Source organism: Corapipo altera, unplaced genomic scaffold (genome assembly GCF_003945725.1).
Source record: "Corapipo altera isolate COAL_440 unplaced genomic scaffold, ASM394572v1 0, whole genome shotgun sequence".
In the NCBI taxonomy this organism is placed as follows: Eukaryota; Metazoa; Chordata; class Aves; order Passeriformes; family Pipridae; genus Corapipo; species Corapipo altera.
Window position 1 is genome coordinate 88,797,468 of NW_020884872.1, and position 12,082 is coordinate 88,809,549.

The 12,082-nt window shown below is 39.8% G+C and overlaps 1 protein-coding gene across 9 annotated transcripts in view; it reads right to left on the reverse strand.

Moving 5' to 3' along the window:
- The window catches only part of RIMKLB (ribosomal modification protein rimK like family member B), a 43,737-nt gene that overhangs the window by 2,626 nt on the left and 29,029 nt on the right, over positions 1 to 12,082 (reverse strand). For 8 of the 9 annotated variants that reach the window (XM_027632978.1, XM_027632727.1, XM_027632843.1 and 5 more), the window contains 3 exons: positions 6,057 to 6,287; positions 4,113 to 4,199; positions 1,361 to 1,564 (listed from right to left, as the gene is read on the reverse strand). In XM_027632978.1, coding sequence (XP_027488779.1) covers positions 1,361 to 1,564; positions 4,113 to 4,199; positions 6,057 to 6,287 — 522 coding nt within the window. The remainder of the gene's footprint in view (positions 1 to 1,360; positions 1,565 to 4,112; positions 4,200 to 6,056; positions 6,288 to 12,082) is intronic. The other variant, XM_027633093.1, reaches the window with a different exon arrangement.

Below are 12,082 nucleotides of genomic sequence, written 5' to 3' on the forward strand. Positions count from 1 at the left end.
ATGGGTGACTGACATCCTTCTCAACTGGTTAGTACTTTTCTGTTGGGAAGCTCCAAAGTGAGCCTGCAAGCAGACTGCTGATGACTCAGAAATCAACCTCCTTTTCCTCTGTGACTACTAATGAACTTGAAGTCACAGGAGGATTTCAAATATTCTGACCTGCCTTTGGTAGGTCAAGATTATGACTTGTTTAAAAAGCAGTTAAGTGATGACTTTTTAGTCCAGAAAACGTATCACACATTTTTATGATCCCAGGATATTAAAAAAAATGAACTAGAAAACCACACTTGTTCCTTCTAAGGTAGAGGTTTTCCCTACATATTTGTAAGTTGTCAGAAGCTCTTGATAAGACTACAGCTCAAACAAATATAATTGGGGGGAGTGGGGGTTAAGACGTCGTCTACTCATTATGTCCCCTCTCAACTTGTTATCACAGGTTACTGCCTTTAAAGCAAGAACTAGGGATCATTTGTGTCTGAATCTCAGCTGGTCCAGTTAACAGTCCATCATCTAAGTATTAACTGACTCGGACTTCATCTATCACAATACTTAAGTTCAAAAAACACCCAAACAATAACAAACAAAAAAAATATTTAGCAGAAAAATCTTTCAGGCTACATTTCCTCAGCATCAGGTAGTAACTAAAACCTCTCAGGCATTTTGACTAACCAAAACTGTACTACACATGAACATATTTTATCCTAGCCCTGCTCAGGTTCAGTACAGTTTTAGTCAGGCAACCTCAACACTCCTTCCTCCTTTTACCTTCATAAACCCTGTGTCCAAAGCTATGCAGTCTCAGTTCTGAGTATGCTACAATCAATGCAGTAACCTCCTCTTCCTTCCACATACGGTCTTTGAGGGAAGAGGTTGCAGAGAGGAACTTGACAGACTTAAGGCAGCACAGAAGATGCGCAGTGCAATCCAACTGTTTATTGCCTTCAACAGTTTCCTCAACATTCTCTTCTACCCTCTTGCCAACTCCCTCCTCTGCCTCCCTTAAACTGTCGCTTTCTGTCTTCTTTCTTCTTCTGTTCCTCTCAACAGGATGGAACAAATGATAACATGGCATTAGCATGAAACTGCCACTACCACATCAGCTGCTCCATTTGTGTTCCAGAACTTTCCCCTGCTTTTCATTCATCCTATCCATCTAATACTGTGGGCAGAGAATGTCTCTCCCTCTGTGTCCGCTCAACATGCTTCTTACTTAATCCCTACTCTTATGTTCCCTCTGTAAGCCCCCAGCAGTAAACACAATTAATACAAAATAAAACCTGCAGCTTATTTCAGTTGGCTTTGTGATTTTTCAGCTGGATTGAAAAATTCTGACCAAAACTACAAACAGTGCTTTTCCTACCAAGTGAGCAGTTACTCTGCATCCTCCCATCTGTTGAGCAGCGGAGCATGGTGCCCACCACACGGCCTCCTACTACGATGACACGTACGTCCTTGCCATGGGACTCTTTAACATATTTTTGAAATAAGTAAGGGGCATCATGACGGATCAAATGGCTTAGGTCGGCCAAATGGTGCTTGTCTCGTGCCAGGAACACAGCTTTACCTGTATGGAGAAAAAGAACATCAGAAGACTGAAAACAGCTACTCGTTTGAGCTGCATCAGTGATTCAGCACATGAAAGTAAAACCTCTGACCAGCATGCTGCCTGTTCTCAGAGGCCCCATCCATATATCCATATACCCAACAGTGTTCCACAGATGCAGTGCTTTTAAGTGTTCAAGTGCTGCTGACAGCTGAGGAGACATGTGAGGAGTTAAAAAAAAAAAAGAAGGAAAGAAAGAAAAAAGAAAAACTTGAAGATAAAGGAGGTGGTCTTGCAATTTCTACTCCTTTTGGTACAAGTCCTTAATGAGAGGAAAAAAAGGGAAGAAATACTTAAAGAGTAGCAGACATTTAATTAATAACAATTTTATTCATCCAAGAGGACTGGACCCACAACCTACAGCTTTGACACACAGGAACCAACGACATGAAACTGTTAAACACTGGGCAACTAAAAACTCTGAAGCCACAAGTGTGCCACTGCATAATCAACCACTTCCCTGTTGGGAAGTTGCTGAATGCTGCTCTTCCCATTACCTACAAGGGCTTACAACTGCAGAATGAGGTTTTGCAGTGGAACAACTACATTCAGAGAAAAATACTACACTCTACAGTATCCAAGATAATTGAGTAGATTCCACAAGACATGAAATGAATGGAATATACTACAATTTACAAAAAATATACTACAATTTACAATTTACATATTATTTCTCCTCTCAAAGGAGGAGAAATAATATGTAAAGAATTCCACCAAGTGCTCCAAAGCCCAACTGGGGCAGCCTCTTTAGTCAGGATTTAAGGTCTCCATAACACAGAACATTGCTTGAGGAACACAGAATTTCTCATTACAGAGAAATGAGAATGTAAGCTTAAAAATCATGACAAGACAGCAAAAACCTCCATGTGCTTTCTCTTCCTCCTTTCTCCTATTCCAGACTTCATGTCTCTTACAGGCACTTAATGATCCTACTGCATTCTTGAAATTAAATAGGAAGAATGATGCCATGGAGGGAAACTCTGTAGTTCTTGGGAATTATGCAGCATCACAACATCTTGGTAAAAATAAGACTGGCACATTTGCTGCAGCAGCAAATTACACAGAAAACACAGCTAAAATTACTTTTATTCATCCGCCAGTACCTATGACCATGGTTGCCTGTTTATTTTAAATGCCATTTCTAAATGGCTGTTCTTCAATTAATGTGAAAAAGTTTCCCCAACTCTCTTAATGTGAAAGGATATGTACTGTGCATAAATTTGCATTAGAATGCCTGGAATTTAAAGTGCTCTAAAGGCAAAACTTGTAAACAGATTTACATGTATCCTAGCTAAAAAAAGGAGAAGGAAGTCAATAGCTGTAACTATCATTATTTAACAGATCTTAACTAGAGGCAGTGTCAAGTCAAATCCACCATCTCAGATATTCCACAGTTGTGAAATTCAGCTTGCTGCAAAATCAAACTCCAACTTGGCTTTATAGCTCCACACACACTTTAAAACCAAAGTGGTGTTACCACCAAGAGAAGCAGGTCTCATCTTCCCCAGCCCCAGCATTTTGTTCTCACTCTTCCATTACATCAAGACAAGCATCTGTACTAGTAAGTGCTAAGTCATGTAAGGAATTAATCTAAGTAAAAATAACCCATCTAGATTCATCCAGCATCAGTTCCTGATTCCATTTACTACATGGCTACAGAAGCACTCAAGCCAGCAGAAGAGATGCACCAGAGCAGAATAGAGTGGCAGCAAACTGACACACAATAAGAAGGAAGAAGTGTTGTCTTTTAGTTATGATTTTGCTTAAAGCAATTGCTGGTTTATGTGCTCAAACTTCATTTTTAGTCTGTTTATATTTCTAGTATTTTTTAAATTGGTTTTAAAGTATATTAAGAACAGAGCAATCTCCTGTGCAAATAACCTCTGAAATTGATTTATACTCAGTTTCCTTTAGTAGATAGTTATCTAACACTAAATTAACTTAATGTGTTGTTTCATATCCAATAATTAAAACAAAAAAATAATAACAGAAAAAAATTAATCTGAACCTGCTGTAATACCACTGGCACTGTCAGAGGTATTTTCTGGAAAAACAGAGATCCAGTTTGACAAACAATACGTAAGATTTTATTTAAATTAGAATCCTAATTACAAAGTCAAGTAGAGAAAAAGTCACTGAATGAACTGAGATTTCATTTCTTAAGCCTATTTAAAAGCATCCCTAAAATCCATGTAGACTTCTCTCTATTTTCCTAAGGCCCGACCTTCCATTATTCCAGTTCGAAGCTTTCCCCACAGAAGTCACCAACGCACCATAATTTTGAACCCCTTTCCCCCCACACTACTGCAAGACTAGGCTCTACTAACACTGTTTCCCAGTGTTGCAGTCTACTCAACATTCAGAACTCGAAGTGGGATAAAATTTATATGTATGGAAAGAAGTCCAGCACCTAACAGAAGACCTTCTTAACTATCATTCCTTGATGAGACCAAATCTTAAGAGTGTCGCTCAGAATATTCCTTGGCCTCACCCCTGACCTCACACCCACCTCGATGACCCCGCGTGTTCTTCACCACCATAGGGAACTCCAGCACTTCCGCCTCATCAATCATTTTGGAAAAATTCTCATGACCACCTGGCAAAAAGAAAACCAACAACATTATGTGCCACCAGTCTGGTGTGGCCTAACTGGGGATGTAACTGGCATACCTTCCTCCCACCCTTACAGCTTAGACAATGCATTAAAAACTACCAGTTAAGAGAAACTTGGTCATGGAGCATGGTCAGACTTTGAAGGTGCTTGTGATCTGTGGGATACTAACTCCTACTTCCTTTGAAATTGAAGACACAAGTTGACAAAGGCCTCTTGATCACAATTGCAAAAGGCTCAATCTAATTTTCCAAATCTGAATTACCTGACTCTATCATCTTGTTTAAGTTTACCCTTTTTACTCTAACTCCCACCTTTTCAAGTGTCTAAAAGGAAAATAGCAGAGACATAACACTAGTAACAGTTCCATCCAAACTACTAACCAGGAAAGCAACATGGAATACAATGACAAGGCATAATCCAGAGAGCAGCAACGACCAATACTTTGTCACTCCACCTCCCCCCTTTCCAAGGCTCAAGTGTCCTGTATCTCATTCTCCCTATATCCTAACGTAGTACTTAAACCTTTTAATCTCACTGCATCTGTAAAGACCTTAGAGAGTAGCTTTTAATGGCCATTCACACGATTATGGTTGATACTCCAAGGTTCTTTGAGTTCAATTCACAGAAGACTGACCAAGTACAAGAAATAAAGACAAGAAAGTCAGCAGACAAAGGGATGAGCCCCTCTAACAGCAGGTGCAGTAAAGCACAGAAGTCAAGCCAAGACACTGGTCACAAAGCCAGCAGAAGTCATCACTACCCTACCATGGATTTTAATGCATGCCATGGAATAACATGTCATTCAGCACATCCTGCTTTGCTTGGCAAAGCCAGCTCTCACTGATAACTTGATACTTGCAGTTTATAAAATATAATAGAAAAAAGAAAAAAAAAAGAAAAAAAAAGAAAAAAAAAAGGTCATGCTTCTGTCAAATTCCAGAGGCAGGCATTAAAAGTAGTGGCAGAGAGTTATGAACAAACACATATGTTCTGCAATTATCCCATCATTCATGGTCTTCCCTTCCCCCCAAAAAATTAAAAACTCATTCCTTTCTCAATGAGTTAGAGCAACTACATGTATAAAGAAAACTTGTTTGTCAAGTTTGTTTCTGTTTTTGCCAAGTTCCCATTACGAAAGCCTATTGGTGCAACAACACAAAGGGGAGGAAAGCACTGGCATTTCTCAAGAAAGAAAGGAAGGTTGAGAGGTATCTTCAGTTCTTTAACAGATTGTAATTAAGAGCTTCAGGGTAGCTCAGACAAATGGTTCCTCTAATCTAGCACTCTGTCAGGAACCACAGACTCCAGAGGCAGGCACAAGAAACAATAATTAGTTGTTTTGATGGGAAACAAACCCCAAACAACTGTTAAAAGCTGAACACAAGGGTTTGTACTCTTTCTGTCCTTCCACAAAAGCTAATATATTTGCAGATACTTTTATTCATACAGAAGTTTAATCTACTTTCAGATTTTAACAAAGGTTATATCTCTGTAGTATCTTAGGACATTTAGTTCCCCAAGTTCTTGTCTGTTGTTTCTGGTAATTGGAAAAGAGTTAAAAATGTTCTAGCAATAACAGCCAAAGTTAGTTGTTTGTAAGGCTGAGGTACAGTTAAAGTACTCTTCTCAAAGCATTACCAGCTAATAAACAAAGCCAAAACCAGAACCTGAGTGTCGCAACTTTAATTTTCTCTCCTGGTTACTGAGCACTTAGATGTGGAACTACCCTCATGCCACCAAATTTCTATGGATTTCCAAAACTTGACTCACATCCTTTGCACTGCAAAAGCGTAAATAGTGGTAGGCAACTATGCTATCCTTTTGATCCAAAAGCCTTACCATATGAAAAAGTGTCTGGAAGAGGCACACCGTGACCAGCAAGTTCTTGAAACGTCCAGAACTTGTTGACACAGTTGAGGATGGCTTGGGGCCGATTCATCAATCGACAGCCCATCTTCTCTAGGTGGCGAAGGACTGTGATATCGCTGTCACTCTGGACCCAAGGTGTTGGCACACGCACGACCACCACTTGTGGGTAAGAAGTAACAAGTTCCCCTTTCACCCGGAGACCTAAAGACAGAAGAGAAAAAAAACATCTCAGTTTTTTACCATCCCATCAGCAAAAGGTAAACAGGTAAAGAAATACTGCACTATCTGTGATCACAACAGAGATACTAGACTTCAACAGTGAGTGTTGAAACAGAGCAACTCTCCCTACCATGCATCTTGTCAGTTGTGCTGTTTCATACATGTCACTCTTAACCCACCTTAAAGGTAGGACTAAGCAAAAACAAGACTTTATTTAGGGCACACAATCTTGGGCTTCTTTCCAGGGTGAAGGACACTTTTTCTAGGTTGACACGCCATCCCTTCTATGGGTGTTAGCTCTACACTACTCACATCAGCTGTATTAACAGCTCAGGAGGTTCCTGCCTCCCACCACTGGTTCTTGCCTACATGATGCAGTTCATAGCTTTCCCAGTCCCAGTTGTATTGATCCCTCTGTTTGTGGTATAACATTACACAACATATTGCCAAAGTAACAGAGATTAGATACGATCCTTAAAAAACCACAAAAAACCAGTAGTATTTTTAATGTAGGTAATTTCAACAATGTGATTTATAAGTATTCAAAATAACTTTATCAGCTAACAGGGAAGCACCCTGTCACATAAAGGCAGGAACTAGAAGGAAAGCCAGCTTTGCCACCAAGACCAACATATTAATCATGACCTACAGTTTTATAGACTAATTCTCTGAAAAAGAAACACTGAAAGATAGGCTGCAGGAATAGGAATACAACAGGATTGGATGGGAGGCATCAAGCTCAATGAAGACAGTCTGGCATATGAGGATGGGAAAAGACCAATAGGACTTGATATTCCCATTACTCGCTTTATGCTCAAAGTAGAACTTTATGACTTCAGCATCAAATACAGAGCTCACACTGTAGTCAGGACTTTAATGGTTAAAAAAGAGATAGCAGGTGGGCTGAGAAATCACAGTGCATCAGCATTTCTGTGCCTACCAAAGGCCAGCTGTAACTACTGAGATCTAGCCAAAATTAATTGATTAACCTGATTACTCTATTCCAAAGATGTTACTTTACAAATACAGACTTGTACGTATTCAACTGAAGACACAGACTGCCAAGGAATATATTTCATTTGAAAGTGCATTTGAATTGTGAGAGATGGCGGGGGGGGGGGGGGGGTGAAGAAGGGAGGGTGTTCCCCTCTCTCTACTTCCTCTTTTTCTTTTCTTCTCCCAACCAGGATGTATTTAGAGCTTGCCTTAAATAAAATGAAGCAACCGCCTAACTCCCAAAAAGGAAGTAGATATATGCTGCCCAGTCCTCAGGAGGACACAGAACCACACCCTGGAAAGGCCAAAACGGAGGCACATCCAATTCAAATTCCTTTTTCCAATCCCCACAGCCATAATTGCACAGAGATGAGCAAACATAAGCAGACGGGTGCTCTGGCTGCTCACCTCATTAGCACCAAGCACTGCCGCATTGCAGCTGACATGACTCGCGTGTTTAAGCAAGCAGGCTTCAGACACACACTCCTCCCATTTCATAAAGGCATCTCAAGCAAGAGTAAAAACAAGACACTGCTACAAACCTAAGCAGACTGTGAACATCACAAAATGGACTACCATCTCCTTTAGCCAGAAAAGGAATAGATTCAGCAAGCAAAAGATTTTTTACTTATTAGTCAGATTCCACCTTACACACGTATTTTCCTGTTTAGGTGCATGCCCAATTACCCCACTTTTTGCCCATGTAATTGCATGCATGTCCTGATCCACATGCAAGCTGTGCAACAATCATTTTAAAAAGGAGTGCATATTCTACACAATCCCAAAATTGCCACCGTCTCTGTGCTGTGAACCAAAACGACATAATTTTCCAATTCATAATCTCTCAGTCTATTTTGTTGTTTCGCTTTAAAGTCACGCCACATGCTGAAGTTTTGCACCATGGAATCTGAAACAGAAAAACAGCAGTTTGAGGAGACGTGTATGCCTCACCTGGAATTCTCCTGAATACCTGCATTAGACTTGACTATCAAACTGGTGTAAATTTAACCAGGCCACCATCCCCCCTAGAGTAACTTCGGAAGTACAGTGATGTTATCAACAGAACAATCTGAGCTTTTGTTCCAGATTCAGTCATATTCTCTGGTATAGATACTGCTATCCACAGAACGAGAACAAAAAAATTCTCTCCCCTTATAGAAGGCAGTTTACAAACAAAAAGAAGAGCTGCTCAATGAAATGTATAATTTGAATCAGTACTACTGACATGCGCCATAAAAATTAGCTGCAGTTTCCCAGCAACACAGTGTTGGAAACAGAAGCATTTTTATTACAGTAAAAAGGAGAGCCAGATTCTGCCATTTTGGAGTGAGCATGCATTCAGCATTCCATGTGAGACCCATTAGTTAACAATCAGGTTAATGGTCATTATTGCCTACTGGGCTGAGGATATAATATTTATTCACTATGATGTGCTGAAAACAGTAACACAAAAGATATTAATGCACACAAATAATTTATTTTCCAAAGAAATAATTCATGAACGCAAAGAGGAATAAAGGAAAAAAAAGACATGTTACAGAGATGTTACTTAGAGAGTGATTAAGAAGTAATCAAAGTTTTTTTTAAAATCATAGTGCCCTTAGTTGAAAGGGACCCCCAAGGATCATCATGTTCAACTCCTAGCACTGCACAGGCCAGCCCCAAGTATCACACCATATGCCTGAGAGTGTTGTCCAAATGCTTCTTGAACTCTGTCAGGATTGGTGCTGTGACCACTTTCCTGGGGAGCCTGTTCCAGTGCCCAACCACCCTCAGGGTGAAGAACCTTTCCCTAATATCCAGCCTAAACCTCCCCCAACACAGCTTCATTCCCTTGGGTCCTGTCACTAGTCACCAGAGAGAAGAGGTTGGTGTCCGCCCCTCCACTTCTTCTCATGAGGAAGTTGTAACTGCGATGACCCCTCAGTCTCCTCTTCTCCAGGCTGAACAGACCAAGTGATGCCCAAATCTGCACACAGCTGAGATGAACTCTCTTCTCTTTGCAGTAATAGTACCATCCTGGTCCCAAAATAGTGTTAGCGGGTTACACTCACAGTTGCCTGTGGACAATGAACCAACCCCACATACACACAGAAGGCAGATGCTCGGATCAGACAGAAATACCTTAACAAATAACAAGTTGGTCCATTTGCTGTCTTTCTCAGTGGATGCCTATGACAGTGCAGGAATGGCAGACAGCTGTACAGTCCTTTGAAGTACCAATACTAAAAGCCAGGAAAGGGAGATTTCATGCTTATCCAATACTATGAACCTTCTCATCATAAAACAACCATTTTATCAGTACCTGGGGAACAATTTTTTAGGTCATCATATAACATTTGAGTATTCTTTGGTTCTATTACATAAAGACTCCTGAGTTGGCGTATCACACAATAAAAACAGATGTAACTTGAACAAGTCCTGTTCTTTCACTCAGTTCCAGCTTCCTTTGTTTTTCCTCTGCCAAACAAAACTCTCCAAAATGGAACACGGTACACCTATAACATTGTACATCAAACATCACAGCACTCAGACAAAACATAAAAGGAATTTTTGCAATGTGAATTCTAATCAACTGGGAATGAACTTGACCCCTTACACCACATCTGTCAAACTCGAAAAGCTTCAAGTTTCTCTCAAAAACAGCTCAAAGAAGCACATGATAGAACTGAGTGGGTAAATGCATGATTATCCATCATTTGCCTCAAGTAGTCATCCTGCTTTTCACTTGCAAAGAATGGCAAGTGAGCTTAAAATGCAAAGTTGCTGGTCTCTGCTAAAAAGGGCTATCTTGACCCAAACAGATAGAAGGCACCATGTGAACCTGTGAAGACCACAGAAAATGGACAGACTGTTAAACTGAAGAAAGAGGCAGACACTACTACTTCTGTTACCAGTGAGATAAGAAGGCACGTATCTATACCCTAATAAAAGTTCTTGAGACACTAACCTCCAACATGGTAGAGCCCATTTGTATAGCAGGATATGCTGGGTGACAGCTGCCTCTCTGAAACCTGATTTAGTACAATTTTAGGGTGGATGTACTTATTTTGGAAAAAAACTCATAAAATTCTGGGACTTCCAAACCCTCATTAACATATGCAGGGTTTTTTCAGTACCTTCTGATCTCTTTTCTATGACAAGTTTATCTCACAATCACAATTTCTCAACTGAAAAGTTTCACTCTTTGGAGTTATCATTTAGGTGGCACACATTCCCAATGAAATGCCTCAAAATACAGACATACAAACAAAACTTGACTTAATAAGTTGCTGCCCATCAGCTAAGACTCCTAAGCTAGGTGCTTGTTCCCATCTTACAGTGAAATACAAGGCAAAATGCATGATCTTAAGTCTCACTGAACGGATGCTACACTACTCACGAATCTCACAATACAGCTGGGACAAGTTTGCTGCTCAAATACAGGCACTGTATTTGAGCCTGCAAACCAAACACTCCTCTGCAAGCCAATCAAAACCACAGTCAGAGTACACCTTTTGCAATTTATAAGCATTGGTGTTCCATCTACACAGTTATCCTAGTTTTTTTGCAGTCCATAAACTCTAGGAAACACTTCTGCGATGATAGCATTATGGATGGCTAAATCAAGATTGAGAAACTGTGTGGTTTCTGAACATTTTAATTCACATCCAAGCAGTATTTTCAATTGCTTACGTTTTTGAAACTCATTATATTCAGTTTGCAGCCTACACCATTCCCTTCCAATCTCTACAAGGATCATTCATCAGCAGATTAGTAACTACTGCAAAGTAGTATCTCATGTCCAGTTTCCATGTTACAAACAACTGTACTTTATCTGAAACAATGCAAATGTTTTCATAGAAGGAACATAATTTCAGGAGACAGGTCTAAAATCTCAAAGATTTACAAGGACATCAAAAATCATTTCAGATTTTTTATAGTTCTCGATATAGCAAACATCAGGTATTTTTAACAACAGAAAAACTTGGTAATATTAAATAAATTTATAAAAGTATTTTCAGTCCAAATTATAATTTTGGAAAACAGTCAAAATAAGCAAACTGAGTCACCAAGGCCATGAAATACTTAGGACTCCAAAACAGGTCTACAAGTACAGCATGTGACCATAAGAATCACAGTCAACTTCTTCAATAAAAGATACAAAGCTAAATGCCTAAAGTATTTAATACACAAGCAGAAGGAGATCTGGGTGGGCTCACATGTAAATAAAATTACTGATACCAAGCTTCTATTTTTATACAATGATCATTACTAAGTGACAGACTAAGCCAGATGAAAAGATTAAAGTAGCTGGAAATGTCAGAAGATATGGCCTGGGGAAGAAACCCAAAGGACACTGACATAAGAATAACAAATAAGAAACTTCCCCCTGGAGAAATTTACCTTTACTTCTACATGTACATTAGAAAAACCTAAATCAGGGAACAGGTTTCCATGATGAAAAAGACCAAGCTTTTCACTCTGTGCCTGAAGACAACTGTAACTGCCTTGCTACCCATCACATTTCTGACCAAATAGATCAAAAGAGCAGGAGTGATGCACAGAAGGTGGGTTTGCCAGCACTCCCTATGCAGTGCTGCCATGAATTCAGCAACATAAAACATTCTAGTCATTAAGTCATCTTCTTTCAAACTGACTTCCAGATGTATACATTTCACAGAATTTGTCTGAAAATTGTGTGACTATTAAATTATTTCATGTAGAGCAGGGATAACTATGCAAGGAATCCCCACTCTGTGGCCTCATCTGCCCCAAGCAGCCACTTTAACTTCAGTAAC